The sequence below is a fragment of the Piliocolobus tephrosceles genome, chromosome 2 (assembly GCF_002776525.5).
Source record: "Piliocolobus tephrosceles isolate RC106 chromosome 2, ASM277652v3, whole genome shotgun sequence".
NCBI lineage: Eukaryota > Metazoa > Chordata > Mammalia > Primates > Cercopithecidae > Piliocolobus > Piliocolobus tephrosceles.
This window is the reverse complement of record NC_045435.1, coordinates 9,959,809-9,985,786: the sequence shown is the minus strand read 5'-3', so window position 1 is coordinate 9,985,786 and position 25,978 is coordinate 9,959,809. Positions and strand designations below refer to the sequence as shown.

The window sequence follows — 25,978 nt, the reverse complement described above, 5'->3', positions numbered from 1 at the left end:
GCATTTTTAGTTTAATTTATGGAATTATTTCCTTCCTAGAAGGATATATAATACTACTTTAGGGTATACATTGCAATCTAGGACTAGGTGAAACACAATATTCTTAATAAATAAAATAATTAAGCATAAACTTTTCTAAGTATGATGAGTAACTTGTGACAAACTGAAATTTTACTTGAAATAATAAGGTTTACATTAGTGACAACAGAACTTTAACATGAAAAGAAACTTTTTCATATTTTTTTTTCTAGTAGGACATCTGCCTGTTATGGTCCTTGAAGAATAAATAAGATCACATTAAAATGTCAACAATTCTAAATCATGGTTTAGTTTAGAGATATTAGTAATTATCTATGAGTATTTTCTTTCATTTAAGATAAAATGATCATATAGTTTTATTTGTAAACTTATATTAAGGTATGCAAAGTATTGGTTGCTGTTCAGGACTAGCATAGTATCATTTTATAATAAATAGTAATTCAGGACACTCTTTTTTTTAAATCAAAATAATTATTTGAATATTTTTGGAAAGATGCTTTTCTCTTATTTTTTTAAAGCATTTTGAACACTAATGCTGACAGTCCACTAGCTCCTCTTAGACGTGGCTATCTAAACACAAGCCCTCCAATGCAAATACTGATTATTATTTATTTTTTTGAGACACAGTCTCATTCTATCACCCAGGCTAGAATGCAGTGGCACAATCTCAGCCCAATGCAACCTCCTCCTCCGGGTTCAAGCGATTCTCCTGTCTCAGACTCTGGCGTAGCTGGGATTACAGGCACACACCACCACACCAGGCTAATTTTTGTATTTTTAGTAGAGAAGGGGTTTCACCATGTTGGCCAGGCTGGTCTCAAACTCCTGACCTTAGGTGATCTGCCCGCCTTGGCCTCCGAAGGTGCTGGGATTACAGATGTGAGCCGCCGCACCTGGCCCAATACTGATATTTTTATTTCCTGACTAAATTCCAAAATGTCTTATTTTCACTAGTGCAGACATTCTCCCATACTGGGGTAAATGATATTCTCCCATGTTTGCCTTCTCAATTAACTATTGAAAATGTTTAGTGTGTACTTTCTTTTTTTTTTTTTTCTCAATTGAAAATATCTGTTTATAAACTTCTAATCTTACACTCATTGCAATTTTATTTTTTATTTATTTTATTTATTTTTTATCATACTTTATGTTCCAAGTTAGTGGCCTTAAAAAACACACAATTTATTAATTTTGCATTTCTCGAAGTTAGAAATCCAAAATCAGATTCACTGGCTAAAATCAGGGTGTTGGCAAAACTGATATCTTCCGAAGTTTTCAGGCAAGAATTTGTTTCCTCCTCTTTTCCAGCCTCTAAAGATGGCCTTCATTCCCTGGCTCATGGCCCTTCTCTGTCTTTGAAGTCAGCAGTACAGTATCTTCAAATTTCCCTCTGACTCTCTTACCTCTGTTTTCCTCCTCCCATCTCCTTCTCTGTGTTTCTTGCCTCCCTTTCATATGTACCCTTGGGATTACACTGAGCCTACTTGGATAATTAATGATAATCTTCATATTTCAGGATTATTAATACATCTGTAAAGTATTTTTTGCTAAACATGGTAACATATTCACAGATTTAGTGGATTACCACGTGGACATCTTTGGAGAAGCCATTATCCAACCAACCACAGCTCCATAATAAATTAAGGGATGAAGAAGGAAAAATAGGTTTTGAGAGATTCTCTGGACTGAATTTTGTCCCCCCAGAAGTCATATTTTGAAGCTGTAACTTACAGTGTGACTATATTTGGAGACAGGATTTTGAGGGAGTAATTAAAGTTAACTGAGATCATGAGGGTGGCATCCTGGTGATAGGATTGTTAGCCTCATAGAAGAGGAAGAGAGAGATCCCTCTCTCTCCACACTCATGCACCTAGGAAAGGCCATGTGAGGACACAGTGAGAGGCCAACTGCTTACCAGCCAGGAAGAGAGCTCTTATTAGGAGCCAAACCGGCCAGCACCTCAATCTTGCATTTCCCAATCTTCAGAACCTTGAGAAAATAAATGTTTGTTGTTTAAACCAACCAGCCTGTGGTATTTTGTTATGGCAACCTGAGCAGACTAATGCAGCAGCTGACTGTGAGATGGTTCTTACAAGACTTCCAGGATTCAAGGAAGAAGTCTGAGCTACAAATGTAGATTTGGGCTATCAGCCTAAAGACAAAAGTTGGTGGTGATGAAAGACATTAACCTGAGAGAGTATGTAGATTGAAAATAGGATATAGCTGAGAAGAGAAGCATACATTACTAATAACACTACTATCCAATTCTCCAAATGTGCTCAGTAGCCTGACTGTGGGAGGAATGACTAGCAGATGGTGGAATTTGTTTTAGGTTTCAGTTGCAGGGTGTGTGTGGCCAAAGGGCAAGTGAAAGTGGCTGGTAGCAATAATGTGAGCTGCCAGAGACAGTGCTGGGTGTTTTATGTGCCTTTACTTCCTATCATTCTATTAAACAGATAATCGTATTTTATAGATAAAGGAAACTGAGATTCAAAGACATTGAGTAAGTTTCCCAGGGTCACAAAAAATTATTTTATTGCATTTGATTTCCAACAGGATTCTTCTGATGGAAATGGAAAATCAATTTGATAGTGCATTAAGCAGAGCTAGTTTTGAAATGCAAATGTTTTTTACTCTAAAGTGAAGCTCTTTCAATGTACCTCAAGGGAAGAAACCAGGTGGTATGAGAGGCCGTCTGGTAGAGACTGATACACCAGATCACAAAGGCATTCTAGGGGGAGAGGTATCAGTGAGTTTGGAAAGTTGAAATTTTATGAATAACAGTATTCAGTAAGTGAGTAATGTACTGGACTTCATAATTTCAGGTGAAGAGAAAAATTTAATCTCCTTGAGGACAGTGCTGTATTTAGAGGCACACTTTAGTGGAAAAGTATAAAAACTTGCTCAAAAAGGAAAATAAGCTATCTGATGTTTGAGATATATGTGGTTTGAAAAAAAAAAAAATGATGTTTTTTCTTAACTCGCCCACTGAAGAAATCCTTAACCACTGTATGATAAGAAAATTTAAAAAAACAAAAAACAAAAAAACCCCACCTTATTCTCAGGTCTTAAAGAAATTCTGCTTCCTGGCCTAGACCTTATGGACCTAGAAATGAAGGATATTCAGAGTGGCATATTTAACATGTTCTCTATGGTATCGGTATAATTTTAAAGACTTAGTGGTTACCTGGAACTTTTCTAAGACTCACGTAGCTTTGCAAACAGATTTACACGTTAATCTGTATCTCTCAAGAACTAGATAGGTGGTGGGTATTTAACCAACTCACAATGATACTAAAGCAAGAAAAGTAAAGCGACTTCCTCTAATGCCCGAAAACAGTTGGAGGTGACACCAGAAATAGAAGCCCTAACTTCTAAGATCGTGTCCTGACAAATGTGTTAGTCTACTCCTCCTACTAACAAGCCTTGTTAAGCATGAGAAATCTTGCATAATGTTGAACCTTTCTGTGAAGTTGAATCAGAAGCATTAAAAGATCAATTCAGCTGATGTTTGAAACTTGTAAGTTTTCTTTAAAATGTTCACTTTCATATTTAGAAGGTATGCTATATATCGGGAAGAAATCAGACAGAATTCATCTTAAGAATACTGGCATTTCATCTTGAATGACAAGCACTGAGTACAGTCGGATGGGTGACTATCCAGATAGCATTAATAATAATGGAATTTGCTTTAAGACTTCAAGAGACTAGTACACATCCATCTAGAACTGAATTAAAAATCTAATGTTGTATGTTTTTTTCTCTATGTCTCTTCTTTTATAACACCTTTATATGCCATTTTAAAATAGTTTTTTCTGTTGCCTTTACACAATAGGAAAGTGGATTTTGTGCAGTTAAATAAAAAAGATGAAACTGAAGACAGAAATGCAAACGATGCTATGCAAATTTTAAAAATGTTAACAGATTGGAAAATTTCTTGACTTCTATATCTGTCCTAAAATATCCCAGCTTTGGGTCTAGGGTTGTTTTCCCCCCTCATTCATTTATTTCATTCATGCAACAAATATTAAAAAGATGTTTATTATGTATTAGGTGCTATGGAAACAACAGAAAATAGAGACAATTAAGGCAGAACAAACCATGTCTTCATGGTTAGATTGTCTTCATGGTTAGTCATTTCTTCATGACTTAGATTATAGTAGACATGATGGGATCGGAGGAAGTGTTGAAATGTGAAGACAGCTAATAAATAAATAGACAAGTTCAAAATGATATTCGAAGGTAATTTCAAATAGCCAAAAAGTGCTGTGCAGTAAGTATATTAATACTCTCAAGCCAGAGTCCACTAGGAACACACTACAGTTGAACAAATTGGGTTTATCACTTATTGAAGCAGGAGAAAATACACACCAAGAAGAACTATGGTGTGTGTCAGTAAGAGGGTGTTAGAAAGAACCAAGTATAGAATTTGGGCTTTTGATGGGTGATTTGGGAGAGGGACTAAGGAAGCAGGGGTTTGCTCTAGATTGAATGCTATCAGAAAGCAAAGGCAATTCTGTGATTAGATGTCTGTTTGGTTTTTCTTTTTCGTAAATGTTATTTTTAATTGACAATAATAGTATATATTAATGGGATGCAGTGTGATGTTGTAATAGATGTTCATATTGTAGAATAATTAAATCAAACTAATTTAAAAATTTGTTACTTCACATACTTATTTTTATGGTGAAAACATTTAAAATCTACTCTTTCAGCAATTTAAAAATATACAATCATTATTATTTATTATAGTTACCATTCTGGGCAGTAAGATCATTAAAGCTTATTTCTGCTGTCTAACTGAAACCTTACATACTTTGATCAACACCTTCCCTTTCCCCATCCCCACCCCCACCCCCAGAATCTGGTAACCATCATTCTCCTCACTTCTTCTATTAGTTCAATATTTTTAAATTCCACATTGGAGATCATGTGCTATTTGTCTTACTGTTTCTGGCTTATTTCACTTTGCATAATGTCCTCCATTCCATCCCTGTTGCACAAGTAGCAGAATTTCCTTTTTCTTAAGGAGAATAGAACTCCAGTGTGTGTATATCCACCACGTTTTATTGATCCATTCATCCAATAATAGACATTTAGGTTGCTTCCATATCTTGGCTATTGAGAATAATGCTACAGTGAACATCGGAGTGCAGATAGCTCATCAGCATATTGATGTCTATTTCTTTGGGTATGTACCCAGAAGTGGGATTGATGGATCATATAGTAATTCTATTTCCATCTCATTTTCCATAATTGCTGTATTCATGTACATTCCTGCCAACGGTGCACAAGGTTTTCCTTTTCTCCACACTCTCATGAACATGTATTACCTTTTGTGTTTTTGACAATGGCCATTATATCAGGTAACATCTCCTTGTGGTTTTAAATTGCATATTCCTGATAATTAGATATAATGAGCATTTTTTATTCATATATCTGCTGCCATTTGTATGTCTTCTTTTGAGAAGTGTCTATTGTAAATTGTGCTGTAATACACATGGCAATTCAGGTATCTTTAGACATATTGATTTTTTTTTTTCCTTTGGATAAATATCCAGTAGTGTGATTGCTGGATCATATGGTAGTTCTGTTTGTTTGGCTTTTTTTTTTTTTTTTGAGAGATCCTCCATACTGTTTTCCACAGTGGCTATGCTAATTTATATTCCCATCAACAGTGTATAAATGTAACCATTTTTCTGCATCATCACCAGCACCTCTTGTTTTTTGTATTTGTAATAACCATTCTAACAGAAGTAAGATGATATCTCTTCAGGGGTTCTGATTTGCATTTTCCTGATAGTTAGTGACATTGAGCAATTTTTCTGATGGTTTTTGGCCATTTGTATGTTTTCTTTGTAAAATGTATATGCATATCCTTTGCCCACTTTTTAATGAAATTATTTGTTGTTTCGTTTGTTTTGTTTTGTTTTGTTTGGGTTGAGTTCCTTGTATATTCTGGCTATAGGTCCCACGTCAAGTAAACAATTTTCAGATATTTTCTCCCATTCAACAGGTTTTCTCTTCACTCTTTTGATTGTTTCCTTTGCTGTGCAGAGCTTTTTATTTTAAATAGTACCATTTGTCTACTTTTCTTTTTGATGCCTATGTTTTTAAGTACTAAGCCCTACAAACTTTACATAGACCAGGATCCTGAAGTGTGTTCCCTATGTTTTCTTCTATTAGTTTTATAGCTTTGGGTCCTGCATTTAAATCTTTAATATCTCTAGAGTTGACTTTTGTATATGGTGAGAGATAGGGGTCCAGTTTCTTTCTTCTGCATATGCATATCCAATTTTTACAACTTCATTTATTGAAGAGGATATCTTTTCCCCAATGTATGTTATTGGCACATCCGTCAAAACTCCGTCAGCTATAAATACATGGATGTATTTCTACATTCTCTATTGTGTTCCATTGGTCTGTCTGTTTTTATAGCAGTACTATACTATTTGGCTTAAATTAGTGTTATATCTTTTGAAGTCAGGTAGTGTGATGCCTTCAGCTTTATTTTGCTCAGGATTGCTTTGGTTATTTGAGTTCTTCTTTAATTCCATACAAACTGTAAAATTGTTTTTTCTGTTTCTGTGACAAATGTCATTAGTATTTTGATAGTAATTCCATTGAATCTGTAGATTCCTTTGGGTAGTATGGTCATTTTAACAATATTAATCATTACAATCCATGAGCATGGGATGTCTTTTCATTTGTTTTTGTCTTCCTAAATTTCATTTATCAGTGTTTGATGATTTTCCTCATAGAAATCTTTTATCTCCTTGGTTAAATTTATACCTAGATATTTTATTTTATACTTTTTAGCTTTTGAAATTACATTTCCTTGTTGATTTTTTTCAGATACTTTATTATTGCTGTATAGAAACACCGCTGATTTTTGTATCTTGATTTTGTATCCTGTAATTTTATTAATTTATTTATCTGATCTAAGAGTTTTTTCATGAAATCTTGATTGGGGTATTTTTGGATATAAGATTATATCATATGCAAAAAGAGACAATTTGATTTCCTTTTTTCCAGTTTGGGTGCTTTTTTTTTTTTTTTTTTTTTTTTTTTGATACAGAGTCTTGCTCTGTTGCCCAGGCTGGAGTGCCCCGGTACAATCTCAGCTCACTGCAAGCTCCGCCCCCGGGTTCACACCATTCTCCGGCCTCAGCCTCCCAAGTAGCTGGGACTACAGGCACTGGCCACCACGCCTGGATAATTTTGTGTGTTCTTAGTGGAGACAGGGTTTCACCGTGTTAGCTACGATGGTCTCGATCTCCTAACCTTGTGATCCATCCGCCTCGGCCTCCCAAAATGCTGGGATTACAGGCGTGAGCCAGTGTGCCCAGCTGAATGCATTTTCTTTCTTTCTCTGTCCTGATTACTCTAAGACTTCTAGCACTATGTAGAATTGTTCCAGTTCATAGAGAAAAAACTTTAAACTTTTCCCCTTTCAGTAGAATCTTAGATGTAAGTTTCTCACATACGGCCTTTATTATAATGAGGTAGGTGTCTTCTGAGACTAGTTTGCTGAGTTTTTAACCATAAAGCATTATTGAATCTCATCAAATGCTTCTTCTATGTCTATTGAGATGATCATACAGTTTTTGTCCTTACTTCTGTTGATGTGATATATAATGTTTACTAATATCTGTACATTGAACCATTCTTATATCCCTGAGCTAAATCCCATGTGATCAAGGTGATGTGCTGTTGAATTCCTAGTATTTTATGGATAATTTTTTGCATCTATGTTTATCACGAATATTGGCCTGTGGCTTTCTATTTTTATTGCAACCTTATCTGGTTTGGGTATCAGGGTAATGCTGGCCCTGTAGAATGAATTAGGGGTGATTTCCTCCTCTTCAATTTTTTGTAATAGTATAGGGAGCGTTGGTTTTAATTCTTTGTACATGTAGTAGAATTTGAAAGTAAAATTATCTGGTCCTGGGCATTTCTTTGTTGGGAGATTTTTTATTACTGACTCAATCTCATTCCACATCACTTGTCTGTTCAAGTTTTCTGTTTCTTTCTGATTCAGTCTTTGTAGGTCGTATGTATCCACCAAAGTAGCCATTCCTCTAGCTTTCCCAACTTGTTAATGTATAGTTCTTCATTACCGTCTCTGATGATTAGTCTCTTTCATATTTCATTGTATTGTCTCCTTTTTCACTTCTTATTTTGTTTATTTGGGTCTTCTCTCTCTCTTTTTTTGTGGTTAGGCTAGCTATCAGTTTATTGATTTTGTTTACATTTGTTAAAAAAACTTCCTGTCTTTTATCCTTTGTATTTGTAGTCTCTTTTTAATTTAGCCCTGCTCTGATCTTTCTTGCATTTTACTTTCTACTGATTTTTGCTATGCTATTGCTTTTCAAGTTCCATGAGGTGTATTGTTAGATTATTTGAAATATTCCTATTTCTTGATGTAGGCATTTATTGCTATAAACCCTTCTTATCAAAACTTTTGCCGTGTCTCATAGGTTTTATCGTATTGTATTTTGACTTTCAATTGTTTCAATAATTTTTTTTGATCTTCTGCTTAATTTCTGCCTTGACCCAATTGCCATTCAGGAGCATGTGGTTTAATTTCCATGTGTTTTTCCAGTTTTGAAAGTTGTTATTATTGATTTTCAGTTTTATTCTTTTGTGTTCTGATAAAATACTTGAAATGATATCAATTCGGTTAAAAATCTGTTGAGCATTGTTTTGTGTCCTAAGGTGATATCCTGGATAACTGTCCATATGTTCATGAGAAGAATATGTATTGTGTAGCTGTTGGATGAAATGTTCTATAAATACGTGTTAGGTCCATTTGGTCTAAAGTGCTATTTCAATTCAATGTTTCTTTGTTAATTTTCTGTGTAAGTGATCTAATGCTTAAGCGGTATGTTGAAGTCACCAGTTATTATTGAATTGGAGTCAATCTCTTTCTTCAAATCTAATAATATTTGCTTCATGTATCTGAGTGTTATAGTGTTGGATGCATACATGTATAGAATTGTTATATCTTCTTGCTGTACTGATCCATGTATCATTATAAAATGACTTTCTTTTCTCTTTTTACTGTTCTTGACTTAAATTCTATTTTATCTAAGTGCAAACGCTCCTACTCACTTTTGGTTTCCATTTGCATAGAATATCTTTTTCTGTGCCTTTACTTTCAGACTATATGTGTCCTTACAGATGAGATAGGCTTCTTGTGGGTAGCTTCTAGTTGGGTCATGTTTTTTTATCCATTAAGGCAGTCTGTATCATTTAAGTGGAAAGTTTAATTTGTTTACATTCAAAGTTATTATTGAAGTATGAGAGTTTATTCTTGTCACTTTATTCACTGATTCCTGGTTGTTTTGTATATCATTTGCTTTTTTCTTTTGCTCTTGTTATTTTAGCATTGTGATTTGGTGGTTTTCTGTAGTGGTAATAATTGAGACCTTTCTCTTCTATCAGTGGGTTTTATATGTTCATGTGTTTTTCTGATGGTAGGTATCATCCTTTTGTTTCCACGTGTAGACCTTTCTTAAGTATTGCTTCTAGGGCCAGTGTAATAGTAATTAATTCTCTCTGCTTTTCTTTCTTTGAGAAAACAATGTATTTCTCCTTCATTTATGAAGGATAACTTTGCTAGTTATAGTATTTTTGGATGCTAGTTTTATGTTTCAGAACTTTGAATATATAATCCTATTTTATTCTGGCCTGTAAGGCTTCTGCTGGAAATCTGCTGTTAGTATGATGGGATTTCCCTTCTAAGTGACTAGACACTTTTCTCTTGCTGTTTCCAGAATTTCTTCTTTGCTTTGACTTTTGACAGTTTTACTATAATGTGCCTTGGAGAAGACCCTTTCCATTACATCAATTTGGGGATCTATAAGACTCCCATGTCTGGATGTCTAAAATCTCTTGCTAAACTTGTGGAAGTTAGGTTATTATTTCTTTGCATAGTTTTCTCTCCCTTCAATATTGTCTTCACCTTCTGAAACATTGAAAAATTTGAATATTTGGTCACTGTATGGTGTCCCATGTGTCACATAGACTTTGTTTATTCTTTTTTATTATTTTATCTTTATTTTTGTCAGACTGGTTTTTGTCAAAAGACCTATATTCAAGTTCTAAAATTCTTCTTCTTGATCTAGTCTATTCTTGAACCTTTTGACTGTATCTTTTTATTTCATTCAATGATTTTTTTTACTTCCAGGATTTCTGCTTGGTTCTTTTTATAATATCTATCTCTTCGGTAAATTTCTTTTTCATATCCTGAATTGCTTTTCTGATTTCTTTATATTACTTATGTGTGTTCTATTTTGTGTGTGTGTGTGTGTGAGCAACATGGCTGTTTATTTCACCTGGGTGCGGGCAGGCTGAGTCCAAAGAGAGTCAGCATGGGGGGTGGGATTATCATTAGTTCTTACAGGTTTTGGGATAGGGGGTGGGATTATCATTAGTTCTTACAGGTTTTGGGATAGGTGGTGGAGTTAAGAGCAGTGTTTTAGGGTCAGGGGGTGGATCTCACAAAGTACATTCTCAACGGTGGGGAGAATTACAAAGAAACTTCTTACGGGTGGGGGAGTTTACAAAGTACATTGATCAGTTAGGGTGGATTAGAAACAAATCACAATGGTGGAATGTCATCAGTTAAGCTGTTTTCACTTCTGTGGATCTTCAGTTGCTTCAGGCCATCTGGATGTATATGTACAGGCCACTGGGGATATGATGGCTTAGCTTGGGCTCAGAGGCCTGACACCGATTTAAAATTGGTGAGATGTTCCTTGGGCTGGTTGATCTGAGGACCAGAGGTCATAGGTGGATATTTCTCATGGAGCAATGAGCAGGAGGACAGGGAACTGATCTCCCAAGGGAGGTCCCCTGATCCGAGTCACTGCACCAAAATGTCATGCACGTCCGTGTGAAGAGACCACCAAACAGGCTTTGTGTGAGCAACATGGCTGTTTATTTCACCTGGGTGCAGGCAGGCTGAGTTCGAAAAGAGAGTCAGCCCTGTGTTCTATTGTGTCTCATTGAGCTTCTTTAATATCATTATTTTTCTCTGATTTTACAAATTTCTTTTTTGTTGGAATTCGTTGCTAGGGAATTATTGTGTTCCTTTGGAGGTGTCATATTTCTTTGCTTTTTCGTGTTTCTTTGTCTTTTACATTTATATCTGTGCATCTTATATAAAAGCCGCTTGTATTAGTTCGTTATCATGCTGCTAATAAAGACATACCTGAGACTGGGCAATTTATAAAGGAAAGTGGTTTAATTGACTCACAGTTCGGCATGACTGGGGAGGCCTCAGGGAACTTACAATTATGGTGGAAGAGGAAGTAAATATGTCCTTCTTCGCAAGGCAGCAGGACAGAGAATAATGAGAACTAAGCCAAAAGGTAAGCCTCTTATAAAACCATCAGATCTCATGAGAACTTACTCACTATCATGAGAACAGCATGGGGGAAACCACCCCCATGATTCAATTACCTCCCACTGGGTCCCTCCCACGACACATGGGGATTATGGGAACTACAGTTCAAAATGAGATTTCAATGGAGACATAGCCAAACCAATATTCAGGCTTCTAGCTGGCAAGCTCTGGCCCTGTGGTGGCAGAGTTAGGTTGGGTAGGCTTGTACTTATGTTTCCCCATGGGTCATGACAGTGCACCCAACTTCAGAGGATTGAGTGATGTGAGTTTATGTCTCATGCCACTGGATACAAGGGATTGAAAGCTGAGATGGTCAATATGATCTGAGAAAGTGTAGGATACATCGTGACTACCAAACTGTCTTCTGAGGAGCCTCTTTTTTTTTTTTAAAAAAAAAAAAAAAAAGACAAAGTTTTGCTCTGTCTCCTGGTCTGGAGTGCAGTGACATGGTCATAGCTCACTGCAGCCTCAAGCTCCTGGGCTCAAGCAATCCTCCCACCTCAGCCTTCTGAGTAGCTGGGGCTACATTTGCCACTACACCCAGATATTTTTTTGTTTTTAAGATGGTCTTACTATGTTGCTCAGGCTGGTCTCAACATCCTTTCCTCAAGTGATCCTCCTGCGTCAGCCTCTCAATTAACTAGGATTACAGGTAGGAGCCACCATGCCCGTTTGGGAAGTGTTAATTATTGCTCCAAGATCAAACGTTTTTGTAGTGGAAAGGATGCTGAATTTTGTCAAATGCTTTTTCTGTATCTATTGAGATGATGATGGTTTCTGTTTCTTTATTCAGTTAATATGATGTGTCACATTTATTCATTTTGGTAAGTTGAACCACCTTTTCATCCCAGGGAGAAATTCCACTTGACCATGGTGACTGACTATTTTTGTGTGCTGTTGAATCTGATTTGCTAGTATTTTGTCGAGTGTTTTTGCATCTACCTCCATCAAAGATATAGGCTTGTAGTTTTGTTTTCTTATATTGTTATTGCCTGACTTCAGTATCAGGGTAATGCTGGCCTTGGGTGAGATTTTTAAAAACATTGGTATTTATTTGTTATTTAAATATTAGATCAAATTCTGCTGTGAAGTAATGAAGACTGGGCTTTTCTTTGATGGGAGATTTTTTAGTATTGATTCAGTTTTATTCTTTGTCTGTTCAAATTTTCTTTTATTTTTCTTAACTTTGTCCTGGTAGAGTCCATGTTTCTAGGAATTTGTCAATTTCTTCTAAATTATCCAATTTATGAGCATAAAGTTGTTCATAGTATTCACTTATGATCCTTTGTGTTTCTGTGGTATCTGTTGGAATATCTCCTCTTTCATTTGTGATTTATTTGAGTCTTATCTCTTTTTTTTCTTAGTTGGTCTGGTCTGGCAAAGGGTTTGTAAATTTTCCTTATCTTTTCAAAAGAAAACTTACTTAGTTGGTCTTTTCTGTTCTTTCTAGTCTCTATTTTATTTACTTCTATTCTGATCTGTATTATTTCCTTCCTTCTGCTAACTTCATGCTTCGTTTGTTCTTCCTTTTCTAGTTTCTTGAGATAACATTAAGTTACTTAAGAACTTTTCTCTTTTGTAATGCAGGTATTTATTGCTATAAACTTGCCTTTTAGAACTGCCTTTGGTGCATCCCATAAGTTTAGTATATTGCATTTTTATTTTCATTTTTACTTGTCCGAGGATATTTTTAACTTTCATTTTTAATTTCTTCCTTGATCCATTGGTTGTACAAGAGTGTAATGTTTAATCTCCATATATTTGTGAATTTTCCAGAATTTCTCCTTTATTAATTTCTATTTTAATTCCATATGGTCAGAAAAAAATACTTGATATGATTTCAGCCTTCTTAAATTTATTAAGACTTATTTTGTGGCCTATCATCTATCCTGCAGAATGTTCTGTGTGCACTTGAGAAAAATGAGTATAATGGTGCTGTTGGATGAAACATTCTGTATATAACTGTTAGGTACATTTGGGGTAAAGGGTTGTGAAGTCTGTTCTTTCTCTACTGATTTCTTGTCTAAATGAACTATCCATTGTTGAAAGTGCAGTATTTAAGTCTCATATTATTACTGTATTATAGTCTATCTCTTCAGATTTATTAATGTTTGTTTTATACATTTAGGTGCTCCAATGTTAGATGCATATATATTTTAAATGCTTATCTTTTTAATGAACTGACCCCTTTGTTACTACATAATGACCTGCTTTTTCTCTTTTTCCCAATTTTGACGAAAAGGAGGTCATTCTAATATAACAATTATATAAGCATAATCACTCCCACTATGTATTGATCTCAACTAATACAGGCATAATCATTCCCATGCTCTATTGGTTACCACTGCCTCTCATTCCATAGCTTTGCTGTTAGTCTGTGTGTGTCCCTAAAGCTAAAATAAGATTTTTGGAGGCAAAATATTGTTAGATCTTGTTTTTAAATCTATTTGTACACTCCTTTAACTGTAGAATATAATCTCTTTGCATTTAAAATTATTATGGATAGATATGGGCTTACTATAGGCATTTTGTTAATTTTTTACTGACTGTTTTGTAGTTATTTTGTGTCTTCCAATCTTAGTCTTTCTTTGTGATTTGTGTATTTTTGTAGTAATATGCTTTGATTCCTTTCTCTTCATATTTTGTGTATCTGCCAGAGATTTTTCCTTATAGTTATCATGAGGCTTACATAAAACATCTTAAAGTATTCTAATTTAAGCTGAAAGTACTTTAACTACAATTGCATACAAAGACTCTATGCTTATATTTCTACTCCCTCACACATTTTATGCTATTGATGCAATACTTTATAACTTTTTATCTATTTATATTTTGTATGCTAACCTGTCATTTATAGCTATAATTGTTTAAATACATTTGTCTTTTAACTATTATACTAATGAGTGATTTACATAGCACCTTTGCAGTTTTGGTATATTGTCAATTTGAGTATATATTTACCTTTACTAGTAAGCTTTATACTTTCATATGCTTTTATATTTTACTTACTTTCCTTTTATTTCAACTCAAAGAATTCCCTTAAGCATTTCTTGTAAGGCCAGTCCCATGATGATGGATTTCCTCAGCTTTTGTTTGTCTTAGAATGTCTTGATCTCAGTTTTCATTTCTGAAGGACTGTGTTGCTGGGTGTAGTATGTTTTGTTCACTTATTTTTTAGTGCTTTCAAAATGTCATGCCACTCCCTCCTGCTTGCAAGGTTTCTGTTGAGAAGTCATGTATAGTCCTATGGGAGATCCTTTTTATGTGATAAATTTCTTCTCTTTTGCTGCCATAAAGCTTCTTTGTTTTTGACTTTAATCATTTGGTTATAATGTTAAAGTCAGAAACAAAGAAGCTTTAAGGCAGCAAGAATATTGAGTTTATCTCTACTGAGTTTATCTTTCTTGGGGTCCTTTGAGGCTCCTAAATCTGTATGTTCATATCCCTTCCAAGATTTGGGATTTTTTCAAACGGTATTTCTTTAAATAAGCTTTCTATCTTTTTGTCTCTCTTCTCCTTTGGATAGTCTCATAAATTTTATATTTGTATGTTTGATGGTGCCTCATATGTCCCTACACTTTCTTCACTCATTTTTGATCTTTTTTTAATTCCTCTAATTAGCTAATTTCAAATAATCGTTCTTCAGATTCACAATTTCTAATTTTTTGCATGATTGCATCAGCTATTCAAACTGTTGAGTTTTTCGGTTCTGCCATCGTATCCTTCAGCACTAGGATTTCTGTTTGGTTCTTTTCTGCGTTTCTATTTTTTATCAAACTTCTATTTCACTCATTCATTGTTTTCCTTATTTCTTTTAGATGTCTGTCTGTATTGAATTTCTTTGAGTTTCTTTAAGATGAGCATTTTGAATCCTTTTTCCAGTAATTCGTACATCTCTATTTTGATGGGGTTGGTTAGTAAAACTTTAGTTATTTTGATGGTGTCATGTTTGCTTCATTCTTTGTTATTCACGTAGGTTTGCATTTCTGTCTGCATTTGAAGGAGCTAACTCCTCTTTCACTCTTTATAGAACAGATTTGACGAATTAAAATTTTCTCCTAATAGGTCTGCAGGCTGATGAGATTACCTCTGGGCTCATGATTGAGTGGCATTGGATGCAGGTCTTGTGCCTGATACTGGGTCTACAGGGGAAACTGCAGTTGGCAGGGTTGTTACCAGAGGCTTTAGTTGGTGTGGGTCCCATCTGGTTTCTCGGCAGATTGGACTGTCTCCAGGATCTTGATCTTTGGTTCTGGCTCCCGGATGATGAAGGTCTACTTCAGGATTCACATATTGCAGGTCTTTTACCATGTGCAATGATGGATATGGCTTCCCCTGGGTCTCTGGGAGGACTCCTGTTGGATAACTAAATTAGTACCTGACCTGGCCATACTGTACAGGTTGGCTGAGATGGGCTTAAATTGAGACACAAGATTGTTTCAGGATATAAAACCAAGGCTGACATCTTTAGCTCTGTCTCTGGGGTCATGAATAGGTATGTATACAGTGGTTTCCTGGGTGAGCAAGCCTGCTTTCAGACTGCAGTTTAAAAAGGTGGGGGCCAATTTATAGGGCCATGTAAAGATCCACAATGGGACAGAGGTGAGGGATTCAGCCTGAATGGGCACTGTGGGACATGCCTTCTTGTGAGTGCCCAAGCAGGCCAAGCTTCTCTCAGTCTGAAGACAAAAGGGGTCTGGACCTAAATCCAGTGCCATTTGAGGATTCACTGTGGAACAGGGGTTGGCAAAGCCTGTCAGGCATGTCTCCTGGTGGGATTCCAGCTGGACAGAATTGCTTCAAGACCATAGCTGGGAGGGACTGAAACTAATCTTCAGGGCTATTTTTAAATCTGCTATGGAACTGATGTTGGCAAGCCTGACCCAGTGGCAGTGGGGGTCAGAACCCCAGCAGATCCCTGTGTGGTCAGGATTGCTCATACACTGCATCTGAGAGGGGCTAGAGCTGAGATTCAGGGACCAGTTAGGGTCCCTTATGGGATGAAGGCCAGTAAGCCTGTTTAAGAGCATCTCTAGCAGTTCCTTGAATGTTGGAATAACTTCAGGGCTGTGACAGGTCTGGTGCCTAGAAAGGGTCCCTTCAGGATCTGTTATGGGATGGAGGTTGTCAAGACCATTAGCACTGATGAGCTTTTCAGTTCTCAATGTCACCCTGTGCCACTGAGATTGTTCCCAGGCAGCAGTTAAGAGCGGCTAGAATCAAGATTCAGGGCCCCTTCAGGACCTGCTGTGGGATGGAGGCTGACAATCTTTAGTGGCACAGATGGATGAGTCTACCAGCAGTTCTTATTATGGATGGAATTACTCCCAGGCTATGGCAGAGAGGGGCGAGAGCTGAGATAGCGCCCCTTCGTGATCTGCTGTGGGACAGAGGCTGCAAGCCTGTCCTGGTGGTATAGATGCGTGAGTCTCCCTCTAGGTCCCTGTGTGAGAAGCACTAGGCTAGAATTACAAGTAAAGGGGGTTGGAGCCAAGTTACAGGATAGCTTTTGGGTTCACGGACAACAAGCAGATGGGTCTATCTGTGAAGCACTAATGAGCATGATTCCTCCTAGCCCTTTGGTGGATGCTTTTGGAAGCAGGCTCGAGGACAAACGGGGCTGTAACTAAGCCCTTTGGAAAATGGGGTTATTTATGGGTCTGAAGCTGGGTCCACAATTGCTGGGTCGGCCACCTAGGTGCAGGTCTGTACCCTGAAAACAACAATCCTAGATCTTGGACTCCGCTGGGGTTTCACAACCTCATACCCCAATCCAAGGGCTCCCACAATAAATTTTTGGTCATGAATGGGTGCAGAATTATGTTTTTTTGTGTGGGGTAATACAAGCGGGTGACCACCTATTCTGCCATCTTATCTCATCCCCCAGATACCTGTTTTAATCCTATTTACCCTGTTTGTGAGGGAAGGATTTCATACCTCAAGAGATATCTGTGGAGACAGTCAAACACACAGACCCTACATTGGACATATGAGATTGATGCATATTTATTAATCAGATACACTTACAGCCCAGAGGAGGGAGACACCACACACCATGCAGGACCACATAGGGGCTGCATTCGGGGAAAAAAGTGAACAACCATGGGTATGGGATGCAGGTTTGGTAATATCAAGAGGGTAGAGTACTCATTGGTACTCAGGAGGATGTGATTGGTTTGTTTGAATAACTCCACAGGCTGGCATGGAACTGAAACTTCTCAGTAGCAGGAAGAACTTGACCTGATCTATTTGATAAGGCAGGTTCTTTAGCTAGGAAACCTTATTTGCAGGAGCAGAGTAGGGAAGAATATTTACTGTAAGGCTATTTATACCCCTTTCAGATGCCCTCAGCTATGACAGAAGCCAATAATATTGGGCCTTAATCTTAGGACTTGCACCATAGTATATGAATGAATCTTAGCTACAGGAAGGGAAAGAAAGATATGAAAGTAAAGCTCTAATTGGTTTCTTAAAAGTTGCGCTTATTTTCAACAAGAGACAGGATTCCTCGTATTTTTGCGTGGCATAATGACTTTGCCTTTGTCTGTACTTAGACAAAATTATTAAGTGACCCTACTTTGTCTCATTTTATCATGGTCTCAAAGTAGCCTGAGATTGGTATTATTTCCAGTAGGGGAATAAAATGGCATAGCTCTGAGAGCTGGGCCAACTTCCAAATCTCAGAGGCTGCTATTTTTTTTTTTTTTCTTTTTTTTTTTCTTTTTACAGTTAAAAGGGCCTGCTGGTGCTGAGAGGCTAAATTAGATGGGTTGGTCAAGGAAAGTTTTCTGAAAGAGGGATATCAAAGCTCAGCCTTTACCACTAATAAGGAGTCATCTACACAGAGAAGAACTCAGGAGAGTAGAGACAGGAGGGGAAGGGAGATAACCTGTGGGAGAGCATTCCTGTCTGAGGGAAACAGCAAGTATGAGCAAAGAAACATTTCATCACACCCAAGGGATGTGAGAAAAACCATCGGGAGCATGGCTCTTTGCTTCAGTGCTCTCTAGGGGTTGGATATGGGGGAAGTATCAGAATCTCAGAACATGGGAAGTAAACTTTTGGAAAGCCTCGAAGTGATCCTGATACAGTGGTCCTCCCAGACAGATTGTCCCTCGCTGCCTGTACCCTTCCCTCACAGATTTAGTTCAATTATATAGACCTTATATGAAAAACCCAATACTAATTGATACTTTAATATGGCCCTGTTTAACATACAACAAAATTGCTTGTCCAGGAATGTTTTACCAACATCCAGGGAGATAGATGAGGTTGCTACCGAGTGAATGTGGTGTCAGTAGCAGAAGATCAATTACCCTAAATATAATTTTGTTTTTTCTCTGGAAACTAGACTGTAGTGACTTTTCTAGACCATCTAAAATATATTTGAGCAGGGTCTGCATTTGCATTCAATAATGAAGCATTCCTATGATACGATTTTTATCATTCCAACCATCTGTTCATATCCAGTTCATGCATTTGAACACTATTGCAATAGTTGGGTTGAAGACACCATTGCTACCAATTGGGAATTTAACATACCAACACAGGAAAATATTGACGATGATAAACAGCTCAGAGAATAATGGTTACAAGCATGGACTCTGAAGCCAGACAGCCTAGGTTCAAATGACAACACTACCACTTTCTAGTTGTATCCCTGTTGGGTACGTTACTTACCTTACGTGCCTCAATTTTCTCACCAACAAATTGGGCTAATACTAGTACCTACCTCAAAGGTTTATTGGGAAGAATAAAATATGTAGTAATTTCTTAGACTTGGCACACGATAACACTATGTAAGACCTAGCTTTGTAATGATGATTACAACTGTGTATCGGAAAAGACAAAAAATAAAAGGTAATTAATACCATATTTCGATAGTTGATGAGTTAATTATGTACTAACCAGTATATGTAAATGTTCACAGATCTTATTGAGGAATAATTTCTATCACTTGTGGTTCTACACAGGGCCTCTCCTCTTGTTACAACGTCAATCACATAATAAATCAGTTTTTAGCAAAATCTGAAACTACGCATTTAATTTAAAATATTTTTTTTCCTGTCTGCCTGATATGTCTGATTCATTCAAGCTTACTGTAGATAACAGTTTTAATACATTCTGTTACTGAGCTTTTTGGACTTTGCCTAAAGAATACACTAAGAGTCTCAGATCTTTAATTGAGGCAACCGTATTTAGTACCACTGAAATAAGTGTGATAACAGCTTGATCATGCAAAGCTTGACATGAAGAAAACACCTGCCTGGTGTTAATAAGATACATGAATTTCAGACAACAGAAAACCAAAGAAAATTACCACTTTGTCTGTCTTGATAAAATACCAACAGAGTTTTCATTCTTTTCATGATATCCAGAAGTTTATTTGAGTTTCTATGAAATGTGAACAGAAAAATAACATGGATTATGGGCTCATGGTGGGTGAGGGGTTTTAAAATATTGCTGAATTTTTATACATACTATCAGATTTACTAAGACAAAATAAAAGAAAAAATAAGGAAAAAATAAATACTTGTTTTGTTCTGGATATTCATTAGAACAAACCAGAGTGATCTGAGGATGAATTTCAAGTATATGAATAGGCCTGGATATATTGGACATTAGTGTAGACACACATACCCACTTCTTCTCTTAAGGTTCAGGGTCTCAATAGAAATACGTTGACTGTTCCTATCAATTGGCACTTTTATGCATAAGAGAAAATGTTTTACTTATACAAACCTACTTTAGTTGTTTAAGAAAAGGAAAAATCTTAATAATAGTAATACAACAGCCATTAAAGGAATAACTTAGTGCAGATACCATCTTCTGATAATCACCCCTCAGAGTCTTGATTCTAGTCTGTGACATTATCAGAGTTTGCACTGGTCACCAAACAGCTTTGACATGGTATTACCTAAATCACTGCATTATTACAAGCAGAACTGAAAAACTACAACTTCTTTTTTTACGGTGAAGTAAGGAAATTCATCCTCCAACAGGTTGAGAGCATCATTAAGAAAAAAAAAAAAAAAAAGATTATTTGTGTGTTTGTTGCCAAATGTATACAAGATTTATAAAACCCCAATATCATATGCACTGAATTGTCAGTAGTTTTTGTTTGTTTGCTTCTTTGCTTGTTTGTTTAACATACACAGAATAAATTATCTTGTTAGACTGCTTTCTATTTCTAATGAACATGTGTACATATAATTTTTTGGAAGCAAAGTTATGCCTTTTTTCCCTCCTAGTTATTTATTTTACCTAAAAAATTTTAGTACCTACACCAAAAGGTAGTTAATATTCATGCATAGTCAGCATTTAGTTGACTGTGATAAATTGTCAAAAGAAAGGATAATTGAAATCTATTATACTGCAAAATCTAGTTCAATACTCTATGTTTAAACATATATTGTGTCTTAAAGTTGGCCGTAACTGCTAATAGACCAACTGAAGATATTTTAATTTTAATTCCTTTCATCCTTCCAAAGATTTTGATAACTTAAAACACTGTGTGAATAGTACTTTACCGTTTGTAAGCACTTTGACATAAATTGTCACTTTTGATCTTCCCACTATCCTTATGGGAATGAGAGGTTATAGAATTATGAAAGATTTTATTATTCTCACTTTATATATTAATAAATTGGAAATCAATCATCATGTTTTTAAGGAAATGCAGGTAATCAGCTCTAGAAAAATTAAAAGTCTAGAATTTCAAAGCTTGTGGAATGTATTGCATTGCACTGAGAAAACCCATTACCTTTTTTCCACAATAACCCATCCTGTCTCCTTGCTGCCTTGTGTCCATGTCATTCTCTCAACTGTTTCTGGAACTTAGAATGTTTTTCTTCACTTCCCTTCCCTGCTTTACGCACCCTGTCTTGAATGTCCCTGCTTCTCTCAAATATCTAAATCCTGCTCATCTCTCAAGGTCTAGTGTAAGTTCCATCCCCTCCAGGAAGTCTTCCAGTCCCCACTGTTCTTAATTAACAATTATAGCATTTACAGGAATTTATTAAGTTCTTAAGTGTTTCATATATGTTCATCTAAATTCTCCTACCAGATGATAAGCACCTGAGAGCAGAGACCAAGTCTTATACTTCTTTGAAACTCACAACATTCTAGCACTGAATATAGATATAATAAATGCTTGCTAAATATTTGGTTATTGTTTAATTACCCAACGGAGACAATGCTGAAACACATCTCATCTTCTTTATCTGCATTTCCATCCATGTGGCTTGTAATTTAGCCTGTCTAATCACTTACTATGGTAGAGTTCAGTGTGGGTTTTTTCATTATGTTCATACATCGATTGACCCTAACATTAATTTGTAACTGTCAATGACGCCCAGTCATGTGACCTAGGGGATCAAATTAATTATACATGCCTGATGGATTCCCTGAATAGAGTAAACATTTGGGTCATATATCAGCATTGAGAACAGGAACAGGAGACATTATGCTGTGATTGCGTTTCTATAGAATTATATTAGCATTACCCATTCTGCTAGTCATAATTTCTCAGCAGATCAGGGATATCTATCAATAGTATTTCCTGTGATATAGCATATGAAAATGCATTCCATTATTCATTGGAAGTGTTGCTGATCATGCATATTATCCTTATAAACTTACTTTTTAAGAAAGAAATGTTTATGTGAAAATAACATACTTAAGAGTCATTATGTGAAAAAAGGATGTCACTGTATGACAGTTTGACTCTGAAATGTAAGTGTTCGGTTTAATCAAATAACTGCTTTTGTTCATATTTTAAGGTGAATTTGGAGAAGTCTGTAGTGGGCGTTTGAAGACACCAGGGAAAAGAGAGATCCCAGTTGCCATTAAAACTTTGAAAGGTGGCCACATGGATCGGCAAAGAAGAGATTTTCTAAGAGAAGCTAGTATCATGGGCCAGTTTGACCATCCAAATATCATTCGTCTAGAAGGTGTTGTGACAAAAAGTAAGTAACTGAGTTTCTTCATTACTTCTTTCAACACCTATCTCAGTTTATTTAAGAAAAGGAAAAATCTTAATAATAATAATACCACAGTCATTAAAGGAATAACTTAGTTCAGATATCATCACCGCCTCAGAGTCTTGATGCTAGGCTGTGACATTATCAGAGTTTGCATTGGTCACCAAATAGCTATGACATGGTATTACCTGAAAATCATTGCTAACATAACTTGAAGTAATGAATCAAGAGTAAAGGGTTATTATTATTTATTATGATTAACAGAACAAACACTTTCAGTGTTTTGGGTCATTAAGGTAAAATATTTCTGTTTAGAAATAAATGTCACATACAAATATAAAATGCTTTACCTGGAGTAAAACTTATAAACAAAAATTCTGCATGGAACCTATATAAATGGCATTAGAAGTCAATTATTATAATTTATATAAAATGAAAAAAGTTTACAATTCCTCACGTAAAAATTCTTCTTTCACAGAAATAACGGAACAAAGTTTATTCCTTTGAAAGGAAATGTTTTTAAAAATCCAAAATTAGCAATATACTCTAAGAAATAGATTGCTATATATTCACTTTCATTTACATAATGATAGGGCATAAAATATGACAATATTTCTCATTACTTTATTCACTAAGAATTATAACATATAAAATCCAATACAGATTTGGCCTTTTAAAAATAACTCCAATCCTTGAGAGAGGCATTTTTCTTTCATAAAACTAACATTTATTTTAAAATCATTTAAATAAAATTGAAACTTTATGTCATATTTGGAAGCAGAAAAGCATAAAAGCTTCCAAAAGAGATGTAAATGACTTTGTGTCTGAAACTCCTAAGTCCTTCTCACAAGGCGTTGTCCAACATGCTGCCCAAAATGAATACATTAAGGACAGCTACAAAAGTTTGGAAGCCAGAAAAGAATGCTTCTGATGACAGATGTTGCAGCGGACTATGACTTTAGTGGCCTTCATGGGGCCTTTCAGTGTTCACGTCGTTGTATAGTTTTTTCCCACATTGATTCTGGGCTTTTCTATGTAAAAATCCTTGGCCAATGCGACATTAGCAAGTGTGATGAAAGTGAAGACATCTTATATGTCTGTATGTCGGAGCTTGTCCTCTTGCAACACTGTTTCCTGGAACCCAGTCTCTCTGCCTACTGAAGGCAATCCATAAGATGAGGCCACATGCAGTACTGCAAAGAAGAGAACTGAGGTGATCCAGCCGATATCCACATCTGAACTCCAAGCAGAATGTCAGCACTGAATGCAGCCTTGTGAGTGAACCATCTCAGGTGTTACACCTCCACCACCACTGCTATTAGATAGCTGTAGCTGTGGTCAACATCTTGTGCAGGAAAGGAATCATGCACCTCCGTCCCATCAACCCATAAATCAGAAAAGATGATTAAATGGTGGTTGTTTTAAACCACTGAGTTTCAGATGGTTTGTTGCACAGCAATAGATAACCAAACAGATGGACCCCAGTTAGAAGTCTGCTCCTGCCACTTAAGAATTATGCAGCTATGGGTAAATTATTTAACATCTCTATCCTTTACTTCCATATCTGTAAAATGGGATAGGAATGCTGTAAGAATTAAATTTGTCAATGTGTAATACATTTAGCACCCTTTGTGCATCATTGTAAACCACATTAAATGACATTCTTTATTGGGACTATATGTGCTAGCACTTTATACATATATGTTACCATTTCATTCTCACAGCAACCCGGATATCATTATCTACATTTTAGGGTTGAGAAACGAAGTCCCAGGCAGGTTAACTAACCCACATAAGGACCTTTAACCTACAATATGTGGCATGACTGGTGTTCAAAATGAAGTCTGTCTCACTTTAAAACTCACCTTTTTTTTTTTTTTTTTTTGCTTTTGCTATATCCCTTTGAATGGGTTTTATACTTTAATTATCTTATTTGAATTGAACAACATTAAATAAATAACAATTCGAATTAAATAACATAATTCTGCCTTTCAAAATAGGAAAAAAAATATTGGGGTAGAGTGATGTTAATTGCCCCTAAAATATAAAATTTGGAAAGAGCCAGCTATGCCATAATACCTGGTAAAGATTATGACCTAAAAGACAGAAACAGAGAGACAGAGAAAAGAAATAGATGTTAATTATTTTTTTAATATTTTCTGACTTCCTTGTTATTTATTTAAATTGAACATTTTTAAGTTATTCCTTCTGTATTATGTATCTCTGGCAGGCAAAACATAATTTTAAAGTTGGGTTATGAACCTTTGCAGAGCATTTTAAATCACAATTTAAGCATGATGTTGAAGTCCTCTGATGTGTGTTTATGCATGAAACATCTGGAAATGTGTGTCCAACTATAAATTAAAAGGTTTTAAAAGTGTCATATCTTTATTTTCTGACTTTAATAAATCAAACTATGCCTTTTTCCTGTATTCCTATGTGCTTTATTCACATATTCTTATATGTGAATTACACATCTATCCTTTCTCAATCACACACACACACACACACACACGAAAAGGATAAAAAGATGTATATCCCTGTGAAATAGTGGGAATCATTTATCCTACATCAACTAAATATGTTTGATAAGATATTCTGTGGTACTTGCCTGCCAGTTTGAAATAGTTTATTTCACATAAGTATCCAAACAACCAACAAAAGATTTCTGTACAACTCTAAGAATCTCATCTAGAAATGAGACCAGCGACCTCCACTTAGCCACATTTATATGATCTACAAGTCAAGGTTTTCGTTCCATTTCTTAAATAAAATAAAATAAAATAAAAATCTCATCTCTATTATAGGAAAACTGATTGAGAAAGGATAGATTCAGTATACTGTTGAGTGGCAATCACCATTATAGCATTAATTTGTTAGAGTGAGCCCCATAGAGGGTGGTGTGGAGCTACCAAGGTGGGTGGTAGAGATGGAGAAAGGAATAATCCTCATAAAGATAAATGGGCAGGTTAATATTGTTATCATCTGGATTCAAGTGCTATGGGACTGTTAGAAGAAAGCCAATAAATAAATGAGTGCCTCATTCCCATAAATTCATGGTAATTGTTCCAAGATTACCCTTAAGTAGCTAAGAGATAGCTAGCAATTAATGCTCCCAAAGGACTACCCGTTGCATAAAAGATAATACTGATGAAGATAAAGATGCAGTATAGGCTTATAAGGGCATATTTGTAGAGTATCCTGGGATTCTGAGAAATAAATTTATAGACTCTCAGTTGAAAGTAACTCAAAATCTAGATCAAAATCTTCATCAGATTCTTTTATAAATTCTTTATATGCAATTTTTTATCTCATATAGGATTTATCTCTGAGAGATAAGTGTTATAAAGTTCTTGAGAAAACTTTGGCTCTCTTTCATATTTGAGCGTTATTTTAAACTTGAAAATTAAATGATTAAAAGCTGTATTATACAAAAAGTGTGTCAGATAAGAGTTGAACCTATTTATTTGATATGCATCACAATTTCATTAACCTGTTAAGATACAAGTGATATAAAAAGAGATTAATTGACATATAACCGTAT

At 35.7% G+C, this 25,978-nt stretch overlaps 1 protein-coding gene across 2 annotated transcripts in view; it reads left to right on the top strand.

The window, feature by feature from the left end:
* EPHA6 (EPH receptor A6) overlaps nucleotides 1–25,978 on the top strand; it is a 941,742-nt gene that overhangs the window by 693,960 nt on the left and 221,804 nt on the right. For both annotated transcript variants that reach the window (XM_023216075.3, XM_023216077.2), the window contains one exon: nucleotides 22,234–22,419. In XM_023216075.3, the coding sequence (XP_023071843.2) occupies nucleotides 22,234–22,419 (186 nt within the window). The remainder of the gene's footprint in view (nucleotides 1–22,233; nucleotides 22,420–25,978) is intronic.